General features: G+C 44.1%; 1 protein-coding gene across 2 annotated transcripts in view; it reads right to left on the bottom strand.

The window, feature by feature from the left end:
* Positions 1–2,453: 2,453 nt before the first annotated feature.
* Tshz2 (teashirt zinc finger homeobox 2) overlaps positions 2,454–19,921 on the bottom strand; it is a 429,311-nt gene continuing 411,843 nt past the window's right edge. For both annotated transcript variants that reach the window (XM_050152864.1, XM_050152862.1), the window contains exon 3: positions 2,454–10,639. In XM_050152864.1, coding sequence (XP_050008821.1) covers positions 10,638–10,639 — 2 coding nt within the window. In that variant the 3' untranslated portion in view covers positions 2,454–10,637. The remainder of the gene's footprint in view (positions 10,640–19,921) is intronic.

Genomic DNA, 19,921 nt, shown 5'->3' with positions numbered 1-19,921 from the left:
GTTTATTTGCATACTCTCGGCTCATGAGATCTCACCCCACACAGTCTGTTTGGTTGGAGTTCGTGTGCTGGGAATATGGCTCAGTGGGTCAGCTGCTTGAGAAGTCCCTGGATCCCATTCCCAGCACCTCATAATTTGAAGGGGTGGCACACAGGTGTGTAGTTGCAGGACTCTGGGTTAGGGAGCAGGAGGGTCAGGAGTTCAAGGTCAGCCTCAGTTATTTCCTGACCAGCCTGGACCACAGGAGACTCTGCCTCAAAACAAGCAGGGTGTGTATGTGTTTATAGTCCTTCGAAACATGCAACACCTAGCATTAGTTATACCAGTAAATCCTATGCTGGTACGGCTTCACGCCATTTCTGCCTTGTCATTGTACTGACAATGTTTTTGATGATATTTTGTGTAATTTTCCCTTTGTCTTTATCATTTCTTTTGCACGTAAAAGAGAAAGAGTTAAAGGCCACGAACCGAAGCTTTTAAGGCTGGCAGTAACTTCCCAGCCTGTATCTCTTTCCTGCTTACCTTACTCTCTAGCTGTTTTTATGATTCTGTTTTCAGATTAAATTAATGGATCTTGCAGTGTGTATCTAGGAAGACATAGATACAGGAATTTAGACCCTGGTAAGTTTACCAGATGGGTGCATGTGGTGTTTAATGGCTATTACTGCATCCTTTCTCCATACATTTAAAATTCTACTTTTATAATATACTAAGTTCTTATTTAAATATTTTCAGCAAGTGAGATATCTAATTTTTCATGGAGTTGTCTGGTTGCTTCTACACCAGTTCCTGAATTTTAATATTAATTTTATTTTTGTTTATGTGTATGCATGTGTGTGTTTGTGTGTGTATGCCCCGTGTGTGAGGGTCCAGGGTCTTTGGAAATCAGAAGAGGCTGTTGGATCCCCTGGAACTGGAGTGATAGACATTTGTGAGATGCTATGTGGGTTTTGGAAACCAAGCCAGGAACCTCTTCAACTAGCAGCCAGCGCTCTTAGCTTCTGAGATATCTCTCTAGCCTTCAGCTCCTGCATTTTAAAAATCACAGTGGCTTCATAGTCTATTTCCACACCAGTAGTTCCATCCCCTCATTCTAATTTTTTTCTATTTTATCTGCAACTAAACTTTTTGAGAGGCGAATACATGCACATAGCAGCGCATGGAGCATTGCCGTAGAGTGCATCCTTCAGCACCTACTATTGAATCCAGGGCCTCATACACATTGGGCAAGAACTCTACCATTGGCTCCCATCCCCCAGCCCTCTTCCTCCACCTCAGCCTCCTGAGTAGCTGGGATCACAGGCTTGTGCCAGTAGACCCAGCTCTGGAGTTCCCGATTCTTTTCCTCCTCTTGCTCTCTTCCTTCTTTTTCCCCTTCTCTTCCTCCTCCTCCTCCTCTTTCTTTTTATTTATTTATTTTTTTATGGCACAAACCCAGGGTTTTTGTGCAAGAGGCAAGTTCTTTACCGCTGATCCGCCTCCCAGTTCCTAGGAGTTGGGGTTTTAGTCAAAGGGAGCTGGGCTTCTGGATGTTTCCTATCCACAGTCCTTGGTGGCTTCCCTGCATGTCGCTCGGTTCTGCTTCAACACCTGCTGCTATGCCCCGCTCCCGTTTTCTGGTGGCTCAGCCTCTTTTTGATTAGAAGGGAATGTGAACACTTGAGTCTCTTATGTCTCAGAATTCCTCATCAGGATTTTTAAAAGACAGGATCTCATCCTGTAGCTCAAGTTAGCGGGAACCACTCTATTTAGACTAGGCTTGCCTTGAACATGCGAACCTTAGTCTCCTGCGTGCTGGGGTTACAGGCACGAACCCACACACCTGGTAGCAGTTGTTCTTAAAGCCCCTTTGCTTACATTCTGGCCTTTTCTGTCCTCTTGTGTGAAATTCAGCTGCTCACCACTGTAATGAAGTACTGGACTCAAGAAGCTTAAAAAGAGAAAGGGCCCATCTCGAGTCACAGTGTTGCGGGTAAACTCTGTGATGTCCTGGGCGCGTTCTTCTGGGGCTGCAGGAAGGCAGCGCACTGTTACTGCAATGGATGCTGCCTTCACAGAGCTCACTTCATTGCCAGGAAGCAAAAGTGGGAGGTGAGGCCTGGAGTCCTACCTAACCCACTTTGAGGGCAATGACCTAAAGATTTCCACCTCCCCACAGCTCTGCAGGGTGAGAGCCAAACTTTCAACGCGGATAGGGGATCATTCAAGCAAGGGGTGCGGACATCTGAAAAAAGGAATCGGGGTGCAGGTATCTGAAAAAGGAACCGCGCTGGCAGGTGGGAATGAGAGCAGATGCTAGAAGTGAGGCATTAGGACTGCAAGGAGAGGCCTACCAAGACTCTGCCTCCTCCCCCTTCCTTGAGGGAGGGCGCTTTACTCCCCCCTTACCCTCTCCCTCGCCTCTCTCCTCTCTTGCCATCTTTAAAAACCACACGCAGGCAGAAATCAATCCATCAAATGTCATTACCGATTTATTAAAGCCTGATGTAGAAAGACATTTAGCAGTGCCATCTCCAGGAAGCGTAAAAAGAGCACTTCAATTCAGTCTTGTGCTTTGAAAATCTAAATATATTTTTATCATATAAATAATTCTTTTCATGTTTTAAGTGCATCTGTGTGTATGGGTTTTTATCCCCCTCTCCCCCGTCTCTTCACTCTTTTAATTTCCATTTTTTTCTTCCCTAAATTGGCCAAAGTCTGAAATGACGGACACCTGCCAAACTAATGGTGTCAGGAGGTGCCTCTGCAGTCTAGCACCGCTACCAGTAGATTCCAGAACTGTGGTTCAGGGTCTGTTGCGTCACAATGAAGGAAGCCTCTGGCAAAATTCTCAGAGAGCATACCCAGGTCCTTAGGTCCGCAGGGAAGACTCTCAGGACCATCACTGTGAGGTTTCAGGTGGGAAGGGTCTGTTTAAAATAACTGCTGAGCGAGGAGGAAAAGGACTTTTTTGTTTTCCCTTTTGCTACAAACAGAAAGAGTTATCAAGTTTAAAAGTGTAAATAATTCACCTAGAGACAGCTTTTTGATGGAAATGAGGGGCTCCATACAACCTTGGCGAGCATGCTGTTGTGTTTTCATAGTAGCTAAGAGTATTATCGGTTATTTAGGGCTTTAATTACATTCTCAAAGTAGAATGAGTTTTCCTTAAAAAAAAAAGCCCACTCTTTAGATGTAAAAAATAATGGCTTTTGTGATATAATTTAAGGGCTTTCTTCATTTCCACCATCAGGATTTATTCCTAGTGATAAAACTGTATTAAAACTGTCTCTTTCTGCAGGTAACTTCCGGGCAAGGGCAGCATAGGCAGGCCCATGCTTGAAGTGGGTCCACGCCTACGTCATTTTTATCCCTCAAGGGGCTGATGGGGTAGCTGCTGTTGCTCTGATTTAGGTCCTAAGGGATATCACACCTGATTGTTTACAGTGAGGGTGGTGGTGACAGGTTGGTGGCGCCTAGGGACCAAAGAAAAGAGGCCCACCTTTTCTGAAATACTCATTCTTCCCCCTGGAAGATCATTTCCCAGCTGGACCATTTGCCTTTGGATGGTGACGAGGTGGCAAAGACCTTTGGAACTTTGCAAACAGCGTTGGCCTTGAGAATGAGTTTCAGGATGTTGGGAAAACAAGGGAAGTGTTTTCCAGATTCCTAGAGAAGCAGGCAAAGAGGCCTGTCTGTGATGAGTCTGTCTGGCCACACGGTGGTATAATCTTCCCAGTGGATCACTTTTGGTTTTGTTATTTTCGTCCTTTTTCTTTTCTTTTCTTTTTTTCCCTTTTTTCTCCCCTGTCTTCTTCATTGCAAGGACAATTTATAAGCCTCCTAAACAAGTGAAACATGGTTTTGATTAAAACAGCCTGTTGGCTCAATAATCTGTGTAATTTTAAAAACATCCTTAATGCCGCGGAGGAACACGATGATGTCAGGAACGGCCTGGGGCCCCATTACAACAGTAACGGAATAAATAAAGAGCAGAAGCACGGGGTCATAAAAACAAAATTAAGCTAATGTTTCAAATTTTGACAATTATGAATTCTTCCTCTAAAGAAGACATTAAAAATAATCTTTTTTTTTTTTTTTTTTTTTTTTTTTTTTTTTTTGTTTCCCAGGCACTGTTAGATAAAATGCAAAGAGGCTAGTTCTACATGGATGAGTTTGTGGTTTTCCCATGGGGTAAAGCATGCCTTTAGAGGAAAACTCAGCCAAATCAGGGCATCGGTTCCTCCTTGGATCCAGCGACCGGATGGGCTCATGCAGGCGGACGGCCGTGGTTCTTAGAATTTCTTAAGAAACACAGCCCTAATGCTTCCATAAGCTATCAGAAGTGAATGATCAGGGGAAATGACAAGCATATTGGTTGTTTTTTTTTTTTTTTCTCTCCAATGCAAAACAATCCCGCATTGTGGGCCAGTCTGGTAGGAAACAGAATCAAGTAAATATATAAAAAAGAAAATCTGCGTCCGTACACGGCGATCTAGTCAGTATATACAAATATGTACAGCATGGTGTTCCCAGCCATGCAGGCTGCCGCTCTCCCAGCAGAGCAGCCTGTTCGTTCCCCCTTCTTCTAGTGCACCAACACCGCACACCCGGCATGCGGGAGAGAGTAGAGGCCGCGCACCGAGCATTCTACAGGTATGGCTGCAGTCATTTTCTCTGAAAACAATTCGTCTGCTTTCTGAATATAAAAATGTTTGTTTCTGTCCCGGAAGCAAACACTTCCCTCCAGAGCAAGGATAAATGTGGTTCCTGAAAATTTTTCTGAACCCCTCTGTCCCCACCCGGAGCCCAGTTACTTTTTTTTTTTTTTTTTAATTAAGATAGATTCAAAATTTGGAATGGATGCAAGAGACCTTTCCCAGCTTGTCACAGAAGACTCCTGCAGAACCAGAAACAGTTGGCCGTCACAGGTCCGCTTGGATATTCAAGGGGTTTGAAAGTTTGCGGTTCATCCTTCTGGGATCCAGCTCTCAGGAAGCAAGCCCAAGGGGATGAGACCTAAAAGTGTGTGCCAAACTGGGGTTTTATGACGCGGAAGAACCCTGAGCCAAAGGTCACATTTTGGCACGTTTGTTACGTTTGCAGCGTGAAGAAGGAAGGCAAAGTCTTGCGTCTCGACTCGGATTTCTGCGGGCTTTCTCTCCAGGCAGAACGGACCCACACTGTTTTAATTGTTTCTTTGGCGTAGATCGGTGGAACTTTCTGTCCCTCAATATCTGCACACACCTTTATAACTCCGGAGTGTTCCAGAAGTCATTTTGAAAGTGAAAATAGGACCGGACCCAGCTCTATAGTTGAGACATAATCAGAGATTGTTCGTTCTATAAATATTAGCCTTTGCCTGGGGACAGACAGTCAGATGTAGGTTTCAGGTGCAAAATAATTCAGAGAGCATACTGAAATATATTTCCTGAAAGGCTTCAAGGGAGTGCTTAGACTTAGATTTTTTTTTTTAAAGTAATGTATTTTTTTTCAAACTTTTTTTTTTTAACATCTCCTGGGGGCTCCAACCAAAAGTTATTACTTTTATTTCCAAAAGCTGTTTTAAGCAAATAAACACAGTTCAAGGGGCTGTATTTGATCTGTTTCCTTCAAACAGACGTTACTGTAGACAGCCCTCACGGCAGTGTATGGCTATTGTCACGTCATTTGTATGCTGAAGGGTGTCAAGCCAGGGTGTCACTTCTCGGAAGAGCTATTTTACTCCGAATATATTTTTCCAAGGGAAACGGACAGTCTTGTTGCAGAAATATCATTCCACCTGGTACTAGCATTTTAAGACAGGCCATTTCTAATCCATAAAACATTTCCACTATTGCACGCCCCCCATCCCCCCCCAAAAAAAGCTTTGGGTCGCCTTGTGCATGAATAACTTTTGGAGGCACTACTAGGCCTGTTAGCCAAGGGTTCATAACTATTGGAAGGAGATTTTAACTAGAGACCGGGAATTATATATCTGCATAGCCTTCTAACGCTGTCACAGGAAACCTAAGGACAGTTTACTTTGGATGGAGCGGTCAAATTCTAGCCGGGAAATTCTAAAGACGATGCGCGGTTTTTCCTGCCAGAGAGATGCAGCTCTTCATCCACAGGGCTGGAGAGTCACATCTCTTCCTCCAGCTCAATCTTTGTCTAAAAGTATTTTATGGCTATTTGGAGAAAGTGCCACACAGAGGAAGGGAGAAAATGAAATTAGCATTTTTTGCACCTCACAGAGGGAGCAAAATAAACCAAAAGTTGAGTTTTGATTTTTTTTTTTTGTTGCTTTTGCCTCTTCAAAACAGACAGCACTGAATTTGCTTTAGAACTATGTGTGTATGTGCAGTTTATGGCCTTCAACATATTCCCTTGTTATTTTATATTCATTTCCACACTGGCACTCTATTCAGGGGACAGCGGATCACGGGAATACGGCACTTTATATGTTCTTACTTAATGTGTGTGTGTGCGAGGACTTGCATGTGTACGTATGTGTATCATGTGTGTGTCTGGTGAACTCGGAGGCCAGAACTTGAGTGGCCGTGAGTGTGCTGGGAACTGAACCCAGGTCTGTTGTAAGAGCAGCCAGTGCTCACAACCACTGAGCCATCTCTTTAGTCCTAATAGAAGCTGCTGCTGTCTTCCTCCCCCTCTTCTCTTTCCTTCCTTTTATAAAAACATTGAACACATTTAAAAATGATCCCCCCCCTCCAAAAAAAAAAAAAAAAGAAGAAGAAAGGCCTGAGCCTTGTCAGATAACCTGGCCAGTGGCAGATGATAAACAGAATCTGGGGACCTTGTATGATCTGTGTCTTCAGGTTGACTGAAAAGTTTTTGAAGATTCTTATCACTGTCCTATCCAGACGGTAGTCATCAGTGAGCTTCCAGCATATGGATGCAGGTATGAACATCCACCACGAGTGCGTGTGCGCGCACACACACACACATACACACACACACACACACACACATATACTCACACACATTCATATACGCTCACTCACCTCTTCCCAACACGGCAAACATATGGATGCAGGTATGAACATCCACCATGAGCATGCACACGCACGCACGCGCGCGAGCGCGCGCACGCACACACACACACACACACACTCATATACGCTCACTCACCTCTTCCCAACATGGCACTGTAATTCATGTTTTCTGTTGCAACAGAATTTGGGGGATTTTGCTCAGAACATTAGTTATGTAAGAGCCGAGCGACCAAGCAGGCATATTTTGGTGGTGAGTTTTTAGGGAAATCTATTTGTGTTCTCAACGAAATTCCTTGGGGGCTGTCTGGGCTATCCGATTTATTTTTATGGCTTTTAGGCCTTAACCTATTTGGAAGCTCCTTTTCTTCCCTGTATGTTTTTCACAGGGAAAAATTCCTTATTGTGAAAATACTAGGATTCTGACCCTCAGTGGACACTGTCCTCAGATGTCCAGGCAGTGGCTGGTGAAACAGTCCTGTCTGAAACAGGAGGGCCGAGATGAAAGGTTCGTGGTGGTACTCCTATTTCCGGGATACACATGGTAGGAGCCTAACAAGATGGGTTGAGAGAATTTGCTGAATAAATTGCTTTTCCTGTTGGAAAAGTGCTGTCAGAGCTTATGATGTCTATCTGCAGATTTGCTGAAATACATAAAATTTAAATATTTGCATATATATATATTTTAATGGGCTCTTCGCGTTTCAGCCGGTTGGTGGCCTTAGTTGGAAGGAGGCGTGGAGAAGGAAAGGGTACCTCTCATTGTCTCTGATCCCAAAGGGTGGCTGAAGAGTGGAGGTACTCAAAGGTAATTTGCATGATATTTGCATATCATTCCTCTTCCATTTCTGTGGTTCCAGCTTATCTGAGGGAGGAAGGAAGTGGTAGGCAAGCAGATAAAAACATTCTCCTGGAGTTCAAGCTATTTCATTTTTTTTTCTCTCCAGGAAGAAGTTTCTAGAAGCTTCCCAGGCTTGCCAAATGAAGACAGGCCCGGTGTCTAGAAATACACGGAGCTGTGCACGGCATGGTGCCGGCTCAGACCTTGTTTTCTGCAGAGAACATTAACAGCTGTCTCTCAGCGGCGACGTTCACAGTTGCCAAGTGACAACTCAGGAGTCTAACCAAATTTATCAATATTTTTGTCTCTCGCCTCCCACCTCACCCCACCAGAGAAATTGCACTAATAGAACCATATAGATTATATTCGAAACAGCGATTTATTCTTATTTTCTTCTTAGGAGTGAACCGGTTACCTAGGAGTTTGGAACTGTATTGGGTCCTCCCAGGTGGGTCACGAGCTCAGCGTTTGCTTTTGGTTGGTTCCAGAGGATCTGAATTATGTAGCTTTGCCTAATAACCCTGGGTTGGAGCAGGCGATTTTTATCAGCTTCACGGAGCCCCGTGCTAATGTATTATCCCGCCCACCCCCCCCTTTAATAGAATCTCCCGTTGAAGGACAGAGCTCAGCCGAGTCCACCCTTCCATCTTAACCCATCCGAAGACGGTCCTTTCCAGCTGAGTTCCGTTCATTTCTGGTTGAACAGGTTAAGCAGACAGACCTCTCTCTGTTCTCAATTCACTTTATGATCCTCCCATCATAAAAAATAATATCAGCACCTTGCTTTTCATGTCAGAACTACATCCGAGCCGCTGTTCCCCGTGCCCATGAGTAAATCCCATAAAAGCCGCCCCGTTGTACTGTTGTTATTTTTCCTTGTGGGTGATTGATTGATGGATGAGTGCTGACACTTCAATGAAGCTATTTCGCCTGCCATCTCAATCCGATGATGTGAGGGGTATATTTTCCGTCCATGCCTCATTACTTCAGAATGACATTCCTGGAACTTCATTTACTTTTCCCCTCCTTCCCTGAAGCACCGTATTTTTCCCCATCTAGGTTATGCATGCCATAAAAAAAGCAATTTGCTATTATATGTGGCATAAGGGCAACACTTTCCTTAGGAGGTAAATAAGTTTTTTTTCTTTCTTTTTTTTTCTTCTTCAAATTTTATTTTAAATCCCAGCGTCGAATTTAGGGATCATGTCAAAATTTCCAAGACATTTCCAACAGGCAGCCTTTATAATAAACGGTGAAAAGGATGTATTTGGCTTCATTTTGTCAGCCTTCACACTCCCCCCCCCCTTTTCTTTTGGATAACCTTGGTAATTAAAACAAGAACACAAAATAGTCATTTGTTTCAGAATATTGTGCTGAGAATAGTTTAAATATTTCACCTATAGCCGAGTAGCAATTTACAATACAATCCAGACTTGGCTGTCCTATGAGAATAAAGAGACCATTGTTTAAATGAAATGATGGATTTATCTATTATAGATTACTCTCCATTGTACAGAAAATGCTCAGCTAGAATAACTGCATCTTCCCCTGCGCTTCCAAACTGTGTACTAGGTCTGTGAGACTTTAATATTAAAACATGCTCTTAGCTTTTCCAAGTTGACTTAGGACCTGATTTTAATCTGTGTAATACAGTATTCCCGTTAATAATAACGTGTAATTAAGACATCCGTTAAAAATCCATAACGTTAATTTAATGGAGAAAATCTAATACAGTTCTATTGGAATTTTTACGTTAAATTAACTTTAACGGGCTTTTAATGGATGTCTTAATTAGATCTCATTATTAACGGGAATATTCCACAAATTAAAATTGGGCCCTTAAAGTTTTAATGAAAAAAGTTGCAGGAACACGTTTAAAACGGACACCCTGTTTTCATGCATTCTGCTGGTTCAAAGGAGAAGCTGCATTTGAGAGGCAACAGGTCCGGCAAGGAGGGGTTGCCAGTGAAGGTGGCCTCTTCACCTGGCACTCTCGGTGATGCATTGCCATCTTGCTTTCTCTGGGGTTCTAGTCTGCACCCCTCCCGGTTTGCAGGGCTCATCCTACAGTGGTGCATGCTGGGAGCTAAGCTTACAAAACCACTCAAGATAACCGTGGAGGACGCACTCCACAGGAAAAAGCCTTTGGCAGCAACACGGTTAAGCCTGTCTATTCCAACAACTTTCACAGAAGATGAACATGGTTGGGAGGTTTTCTTGGCTCAAACTCCGGTTTAACTTAATAACTCTTCTACTCTGAGGTGATTAATGGCTCCCCGGTGCAGGGGCAGGACTAGGGAATCCAGGTGCAACCTTAATTGTTACACTGAACAGAAACATTTCCTTTAGACAAACGTTCCCAGGGGGGTTATAAATAGGAAATGGACGTTACCATGAAAAGTAAACTCCCAAGAGCAGCCCACTTGGACATTAAACTATGAAGAGTGATGTGCCCCCTCCCTTTCCTGTTACAAACTGACAAAGTAAGTGCGTCAATGCTCCCAGTCATTATTTTTCCGCGGTGGCACTTTGTTTCTTCCTGACGGTGAAGAGGGCCTCAGAGATGCGACAGTCCCGTTGCAGTTTATCAATGAAAATCTAATATCGTCCATAAGGAGAGAAGTGGAAATCAATACTTCATTACCAAATTGTTAGTGAGGATGAAGAGAGATGGTTGGTGGGATTTTTTTTTTCTTTTTCTGCAGTCTTCTTGGAGCCGGGTGTCAGGAGGAGGTCAGTGGTCCAATGTCAGAAGCAAGGGTGCAACGAACGGAGAAGGGCTGGTGAGGGAGATCCAGGCAGGAAGATCCAGGCTAAGGCATTTGTCCTGCAGAGACGATCAGAAGAGAGAAAGCAGTGTTATTTCTAGAGTAGCGGCCACTATGGGCAGCTATCTTTCCCAGCTGGCTGTCCGCCCTCGTTTGCTTTGTATTGCTGTGATGAAGATCACGGGCTAAAAGCAACTTGGGTAGGAGAGGGTTTACCTGGCTTACACTTCCACATCACAGTCCATTCCTGAGGGAAGTCAGGACAGGAACTCAAGGCCGATAACCTGGAAGCAGGAGCTAAAGCAGAGGCTGTGGATGCTTACTGGCTCGCTCCTCATGGCTTTTTCAGCTCGCTTTCTTTCTTTTAAAGATTTATTTATTATATATACAATGTTCTGCACACCAGAAGAGGGCACCAGATCTCATTATAGATGGTTGTGAGCCACCATGTGGTTGCTGGGAATTGAACCCAGGACCTTTGGAAGGGCAGGCAGTGCTCTTAATCTTTGAGCCATCCCTCTAGGCCCAGTTTGCTTTTTTTTTTTTTTTTTTTTTTTTTTTTTAAATGAAGCCCAGGGCTATCTTTCATGTAACCACCTACAGTGAACTGGACTGTCCCACATCAATCATTAATCAAGAAAATGTCCCACAGATTTGCGTACGGGCCAGTCTGATGGGATCATTTTCTCAATTCATGTTCCTTCTTCGCAGATGACCCTGGCTTGGGTCAAGCTGACAAACCCCAAATAGCACAGCATCCTTGTTTCTACTAATGTTCTGAGTAGAGTCATAGTTAGTCAAGGTCAGAGTCCAAGGCAAATGATGGGACAGAAAAAACAGGGGCCAAATTAGGAATTTGTCTATTAAAATCTAGAACCAATCAAAACATATTTATATTTCCAATATTATACTGAATTGTTTTTAAACATTTATTCGTTTATTTATGGTGCATGCACATTTATGTGAGTGTGTGTGTGTGCATGTGTGTGTCTATGAATACATAGGTGTCATGGCACACATGTGGACGTCAGAGGACAACTTGCAATTAGTTCTTTCTTTTGACCATGTAAGTTCCAGGGTTCAAACTCAGGTCATCAGGCGTCTTTTACTAGCCCCCATCAAAAGACATTTATATATGGGAGAGACATACCCAGGCTCACAGAAAGTAATAATATTAATACTCATCATCGGACGAGTGGGTAAATAGAATACTGTAATTAATGCAATGGAATACTACTCAGCCTTTAAAAGGAAGGGCAACTTGATCATTCTACAACCTAAGTGAACAATGACAAATTATGCTAAGTGAAAGGAGGCAGTCATAAAAAGACAGTCATTGTGCCTGATACATTTAATGGCCACGAAATTTCAGTTTTGCAAGATGACAAATTCTGGAGAGGATAGTTTTGGTTGTACAATAATGTGAGTAGATGCAACAGCACCAAAGTATATGCCTGAAAGTGGTCATAATAGTAAAATTTATATTACATTTATTTTACTGTACTTAAAAACATAGGGGCCTGGAGAGATGTGTAAATGGAGACTGTGTAAATGGAGAGATGTGTAAATGGAGAGATGTGTAAATGGAGACTGTGTTGGGCCCCATGTTGGGCGAATGTAAGTGGAGACTGTGAGTTCTTTTCCCGGCAGCCTAGACCCAAATAATCACACAGAAATCATACTAATTACAGCACTGTTTGGTCAATAGCTTAAGTGTATTCCTAGCTAACTTTTACATCTTTTTAATTTTTGTATTGATTTTTATTGAGCTATACTTTTTCTCTGCTCCCCTCCCTGCCTCTCCCCTCCCCTTCAACCTTCTTCCATGGTCCCCATGCTCCCAATTTACTCAGGAGATCTTGTCTTTTTCTACTTCCCATGTAGATTAGATCCATGTTCGTCTCTCTTAGGGTCCTCATTGTTGTCTAGGTTCTCTGGGATTGTGAAACTTTTACATCTTAAATTAACCCATTTTTATTAATCTGTGTATCACCACAAGTCTGTGGCCTACCAGTAAGGTTCTGGTGTCCTTCTCCTTTGGCAGCTACAGGGCATCTCCCTGACTCCACCTACCCTCTCTATATCTCTGTTCTTATTTCCTGCCTGGCTTTACTCTGCCCTGCCATAGGTCAAAGCAACTTCTTTATTAACCAATGGTAATAAAACATATTCATTGCATACAGAGGGGAATCCCACATTAGAAATGTCTCAGAGATTAAGAGCACTGACTGCTTTTCAGGAGGTTCTGAGTTCAGTTCCCAGAAACCACATGATGGCTTACACCCATCTGTAATGAGATCTGGTGCCCTCTTCTGGCAGGCATGCATGCAGGCAGAACACTATGTACATAAGAAATAAATAAATCTTAAAAAAAGAAAAACAAACACATAATCTATTTTTCACCAATAAGGATTTCTGGAAAAATATAATTTCTGTTCTCTCACCCAGAGAGAGCACTCATTCATAGTTGGCTCTCTCTCTGCCCACGTTTGTCTTTTTTCATCTGTTTGCTGAGGTTCACATGGCCACTGGTTTTGCCTAGTGCCACTTGTTGAATTTTTCAGTGGAAAACATTGTTGGATTTGTGTCTGATGATGTACAGTGTGGCTGCAGCTTGCTAACCCGCTCTTATCGTCTTTTTTTTTTTTAAATTTATTTATTATGTACACAATATTCTGTCTGTGTGTGTGCCTGCAGGCCAGAAGAGGGCACTAGACCTCATTACAGATGGTTGTGAGCCACCATGTGGTTGCCGGGAATTGAACTCAGGACCTTTGGAAGAGCAGGCAGTGCTCTTAACCCCTGAGCCATCTCTCCAGCCCCCAGTCTTATTGTCTTGAACATGGACTTAGTTTCCAGTTTTATTCAGTGGTATAAAACACCCGGATAACCATTGAATATCTAGAGCTTTTCAGTATGTTGGGGGTGTTTTCATCAGCTTCACCTCCCAGGTCTAGTTTTTGAATTGAAAGAAGCGAATGTTTTCGTGGGGAGAAAACGGTAATAGAAACGAGTGGGAAGGCCAGGCAGGACAGCTGAATGGACCAGCGCTGGGAGAGGCTGAGTTTTGAGTTTGAAGCTTGCCTGGGATATACACTGAGACTCTCAAAAACCTAACCCTGAGTAAGTGGCTCGGCAAGAAAGGGCACTTGCTTCCGAGCCTGACCAGCTGGGGCTTATACAAAGGGAGGGGGAGCTAATTCTTCTAAAGTGTCCTCTGACTTCCAAGTTCGTGCTGTTACGTGTTCAGCCCTCCCCCCAACACAAATCAATGTAGAAAATTCTAAAGCCGGAAGGGGAGAAAAAGAGGAAAACTAAGGAACAATCTTTTTTTCCCTCTTGCTGTTACACTTCCTGTGAATAATCTTATCAGTTACCTCATGATAAGCGTGGTGGTACTTGTTGGATTTCTTTACTTACTTATTTTTTATGTTTTGAGTCAAGGGTCTTATTTCTTTTCTTTTTCTTTTTCTTTTCTTTTTTTTTTTTTTTAGAGACAGGGTTTCTCTGTGGCTTTGGAGCCTGTCCTGGAACTAGCTCTGTAGACCAGGCTGGCCTCGAACTCGCAGAGATCCGCCTGCCTCTGCCTCCCGAGTGCTGGGATTAAAGACATCTGCCACTAACCCTGGCTTGCAGCAAAAGCTCTTAACTGCCAGTAATCCTTTATTTTTAAAAGTTGTGTATGTATGTATGTATGTATGTATGTATGTACTGTGTGTGTACATGTGATGTGCATGTGGAGACTGAAGCCCCCTGCAAGCAGACTAACTTGACTGCTGTAGTGTAGCTGTTTCTCCCAGGTGACAGGAAAGTAGAGGATGCTGTTGCTGCTGTCAAGAAATGATGCAAAGTGCTAAACACCTTGGCAATTTAGAGGCAGATCCACAAGACATCCAAGTGCAACTGCTTTCAAATTCCAGAAATGAGGGCCTCGTATTACAGTCTAGATACAAAGCTGACCCCACATGCAAAGTTCCTGGGAGTAGCTGAACCTGGTGGTGCTGTGTGATTGTGATCCAAGGATCTGAGAGACGGAGGCAAGAGGGTCAGGAGTTCCAGGCCAGTCGGAACGACTCGAGACCCTGCCTCAAAACCAAACAAACAAAGATGAAGTTCTTCATATCCCACCACAGGGAGATGGGAGGCATGGCGTCTATGGAAGGTCAGTGTACTGAGGGTCGGTGGGCAGAGACTCGATCTTAAGTCGTTTTGGGCCAATAGGTGGTGTTCCCCCTGCCCCGTTAACTTAGAAACTTAGAAGGAGGAAAAAGAGGAAGAGGAGGGAGGTACCACTTTGCATTTTTCTCTAGTGTCTCCCCTTGCGGGGGAGGGGAGGCTTTAAAATAAGATCCTGGAAGAAAATTAAAAGTAGAAAATTAAGGAAGGCCATAAAGAGTGTTCCCTTTTCTTTGCCTGCCATGGATTACATAAACTGGGTTAAGGAAGAAAGAAACCAGAGAAAGTGACATTGCAGACTCCCAGTCTCTGTTGAAGCCCTAACTTTGTTGCTTCAAAAGCCCTTTTCTACCCCCTAATATGTTGTGCCTACTGTGAGAAAAAAAGGAAACAAATAAATAATTTAATTACATATCTAAAAAGTCACAGGCTATGTTCATTAAGTAGAGTTTGGGAGGGAGAGCCAGGCAAAAAAGATAGATAGCATTATTTTCATATTCATTAAGGAGCCACCAACAGATGTTTAGAATTCTCTATACTTTAATTTGGTCATTGTGCTGGCTAGTTTTATGTCAACTTGGCAGAAGCTGGAGTCATCTGAAAGGAGGGAGCTTCAATTGAGAAGATGCCTCCATAAGATCCAGCTGTAGGGCGTTTTCTTAAATAGTGATTGATGGCACTGTAGGTGGTGCCATCCCAAGTGGTGCCATCTCTGGGCTGGTGGTCCTAGGTTCTATAAGAAAGCAGGCTGAACAAGCCATGAGGAGCAAGCCAGTGAGCAGTACCTCTCCAGGCCTCTGTATCCTGCCTCCAGGTTCCTGCCAGGCTTAAGTTCCTGTCCTGACTTCCTTCAGTGATGAACAGTGATGTGGAAGTGTAAGCCAAATAAACCCTTCCTGCCCAAGTTGCTTTGGCCATGGTATTTCATCACAGCAATAGTGACTCTCATTAGGACAGTCATACTGGCTTTTTTTTTAGCCCTCTCCTGAATTGTTTGGGTCAGTGGCTCCTTTCTCCAGCCCTTGCTCCACCCTTCCTGTATCTTTTGATCTTGTTGGGATGCTCTGGTCACACTGCGTCAAGAAGCATGTTATGATGACAGGAAGGGGATAGCCGGACGCTGGGGTGTTAGGTCCCTGGTGCTGTGGAGAGTCCCCTTGGTACTGAAGAGAGTGCCCCACTGGATGGTATGCTCTTCACAGCACACATATTTTGGGGAGCTCCATGTAGGTCTGGTCGCCTACCCTCAACACTGCGCAAATCTGAAGACTGTATATTCTACCTGAGATTGACAGGCTGTTGAGCAACACCCATGGCCACTCCACACAGGTTCCCATGACACCTGCTTTCAATTCATGTTCATGTACACGAACACATTCTCTTCTGGAACAAACCAAAGCTGAGGGGTCTGGGTGGTTTGCCCCTGTGGAGAGCAGGGATAAGGAACACGTGACAATGGACTCCTCTTGTAGGGCTCCTCAAAGGTATTTGGTTGAAAGTAGAAAACACAAGTGAAATAGTAATGTTGAAAATAAAAAAAAAATCATTAAAAAAAGAAACTATGACAAAGAGATGAAGTGAAAACGGAGACGGGGACTTTTAATGATGCCATCCTTGGAGAAACCCGCAGTTAATATTTTTTCAAATTGATTTACAATTTGAAAATCCAAATTGGCTCCTTCTCATTGCTCGGTCTCAGCACCAGTGCCTCGTTTAATTTCTCCTAAGAGGAATCTCGCCGCGCAGAAACCCTTAAACTTTGGTGGACGAGTTTCACTTCTTACAGAGAATACAATAATTGCTTGAGTGCACGGAGCACTCTGATGTGCAGACACAGACTCACGCGGCGGATCACGCTTCAAAACCTCTCTCATTTTACTGTGCTGAGGCTGGCCTTGAACTTGAACTCCTCCACAGGGGTGTGTCCCCACATCCATACCCTACTGATTGAATGCCCTGCCTCCTGCGAGACTTGGCCTCAAACTTGGTACCTGGAGTAGCCCTGGATGACCTTGAAATGTAAGTCTCTTGCTTCCAACTCCTGAGTTCAGTTCTAGGATTACAGGCCCGCGGTACCACGCCACTCGATGCAGCGCTGGGGATGGCACCCAGGTCTTCATGTGTCCTAGACTAGCACTCTGAGTTACACACACACACACACACACACACACACACACACACACACACACACACACCTGCCATGTCTTTTTGCTAATTCTTTTCTTCCACTTAGTTTTTTTTTTTTTTTCCTCCTCATCATTGAAAGCAGAGACTTGAGATGAACTGCTTCTGGAAAGGGAAGTCTCTTTATTCCTCTCTGTCTCTCTGTCTCTGTCTCTGTCTCTCTCTCATACACACAAACACAACACAGGCTGAGTTTCTTTGTGGTGTTTGGAGGAACTGTGATGTTTTCTTCCCTCAAACATCAAAGGGTCGAGTTAGTTAAAACCACTTAGCTTATCGACAGTGGGCTGTGCTGGCCATCCAGACCCACCAGCGTGGTGTGATTTGTGTGATTTTACTGATCGTGACAAGATCAGATGTCAACCCAGCCTTCCCTTCCAGAAGTCTCTGAAGTGACTTAACCAAGGTGACATGACCATAAGTAAAATGGATTATTCTAATATTCAATATTCAAGTCTGAGCAGTGGTGGCGCACACCTTTAATCCTAGCACTCGGAAGGCAGAGGCAGGCAGATCTCTGTGAGTTTGAGGCCAGCCTAGTCTACAGAGTGAGTTCCAGGACAGGCTCTAAAGCTACACAGAGAAACCCTGTCTTGAGCCATTCTCTCCAAGAAAAAACATGATAAAAAACTCTTTATAAAATAAATTCAACATAAATATGTTTTCTTGATTTCCAAGCCTTTACTCTCAGGCCCAGGCCCAGCTGTCCCGGACTTCAGTGGGATCTGCACCCGGAGACCAGAGCTGCTTCGTCAAGGGTGGTTTCATCCCACCCTTGAGGAGGGACACAAAGTATTGTTATTTATCTGGATAAATAACAGTTGGAACGTGGAACTATAAATGAAATGCTAGCTGTTAATAACCACACTGGAAGAACTCCACATTTGAACTTCTTTTAAAGCTTGGTTTGTAATGAATCTCACAGGTGTGCCAAATGCATGATAGAGTCAGGGGTGGTGGTGCACACACCTCTAATCCCAGCACTCGGGAAGCAGAGGCAGGCGGATCTCTGTGAGTTTGAGGCCAGCCTGGTCTACAAGAGCCAGTTCCAGGACAGGCACCAAAACTACAGAGAAACCCTGTCTCAAAAAAAAAAAAAAAAAAAAAAAAAAAAAGCATGTTAGACTCATTAAGACCCGAACCAGAACAACTGCCCACCATTGGAGGTGGGAGACTTTTCTGTGGGATTTTCTGCTCGGCACTGGAGCAAACATCTTCCACAGGCCCTCTGTCTCCTATCACTGGTCTTAGCTGACTGTACAGTGGGCACCCAGGAAGTACTGCTTAGAACATGCTCCCGGATGGCTTGCTGCTTGCGGCCCTTGGTAGCTTTCTGTAGCTCTCACCAAACTCCTGACCAAAGAGCTTAACAGAAGAAGGGTTTCTTCTGCTCATTGTCCCAAAGGTTGCAATCCCCGTGGCAGAGAAGATGTCAAGAGAAAGGGGGATACAGGAAGGGCACCAGCTGTGGTCCTCAAGGGCATGTTCTGGAGACTTTCTCCCTCTGATGATCCCCCACCACTCATCACCTGAAATAATGTGCCCCTTCTGAACCCATTTAGGGGCGCATTCTTTGATTAGGCCTCAGAATCTCAGCGTCATGGACACACCTAGAGGTGGGCCTAATTACTCCCTGGGCGCTTCCTATTCCAGACCAATGAGGATTAGGGTCTGACTGTGCTCCGCCAAACGGGTTACAACCCTCTGCCTCTCCATGTGCAGGATGGCGGCTGAATCCATCCGGGACAGGGTAACACTCCTGGGACAGCAGGAGAAACGGCAGGAGACACACCACACAGGACCTTGTGAGAGTGGAGACAACACTGTCACCAAATGCCATCGGGGTCCTTACTCTGGATCAGCTTGGAAGATCTCAGTGGCAGCTGCAGATCTCTTCCTTTGCACTCAGCCCTCATCCTGGGGCTGCCCAGGCCAGAATGAAAGGGCTGCCGTGAAGACTTGCCCAGCGCCATCTTCCTGACAGCGGATGATGGGATTACGGAGTCTTAACTGCTGAATGCTTATCCCTAATTATAATCAAAGGTACGTCAATCTAAATAAGAATGATAAGGCGGGAGCCAGCCCCTGCTATCCACTCCCCGCCAGTCCCCCATGCGCTTTTTAACAGGAATCTGTTCTCAGCAGGATGCTTTGACCAAGCTTGGGTTGAATAATTTATTCAAAAGAAATGGAGCTCAGTGATAAGTAACACTTTTTTTTTTGCAAGAAAAAAATGGTTTAAGCTATTATTATTATTATTATTAAAGATGCAAAGGAATAGTTTCTTTCTTTGCTTTAAATATTTGGCTCTACTCTATTGGGTGACCATCTTTGGCCTGAGGTATGACTACTGTTGTTTTAGTTTTTGCATGAGTGCTTGAGTGTGTGTGTGTGTGTGTGTGTGTGTGTGCGCGCACACACACATGAACCACAGCATGTATGAAAGTCCCAGGACAGTTTTCAGAGTCTGTTGTCTTTCACCCTAAGTGTTCAGGTTGACAGTGAGCTCTGAGCCACCTCACTGCCTCCTCTTTAGTTTTTTTTTTTAAATATTTATTTATTTATTATGTATACAATATTCTGTCTGTATGCCTGCAGGCCAGAAGAGGGCACCAGACCCCATTACAGATGGTTGTGAGCCACCATGTGGTTTCTGGGAATTGAACTCAGGACCTTTGGAAGAGCAGGCAATGCTGTTAACCTCTGAGCCATCTCTCCAGCCCCTCCTCTTTAGTTTTTATAACCCACACAGGAAACTTGCATGAACTGTTTTTTTTCTGTATTTTCTGCAGAGGTGGGGATCAAACTCAAGGCTCTGTGCATGTGACGCAAGCGCCCTGAGCGCCCCCACTCTTGCCAGCTCAGTCTACTTGTTAACAAGGTGACTGCGCCCTTTACTAACTTCCCCACTCTGGGAAAAGATGTTTCTCTCTTCTGACGGCTTCTACACTCACCAGATCAGGGACATTACATCACCTTCC

Source organism: Alexandromys fortis, unplaced genomic scaffold (genome assembly GCF_014885135.2).
Source record: "Alexandromys fortis isolate MF-2015 unplaced genomic scaffold, M_Fortis_MF-2015_v1.1 scaffold_81, whole genome shotgun sequence".
NCBI classification, from domain to species: Eukaryota; Metazoa; Chordata; class Mammalia; order Rodentia; family Cricetidae; genus Alexandromys; species Alexandromys fortis.
This window is presented reverse-complemented; position numbering and strand designations above follow the sequence as displayed.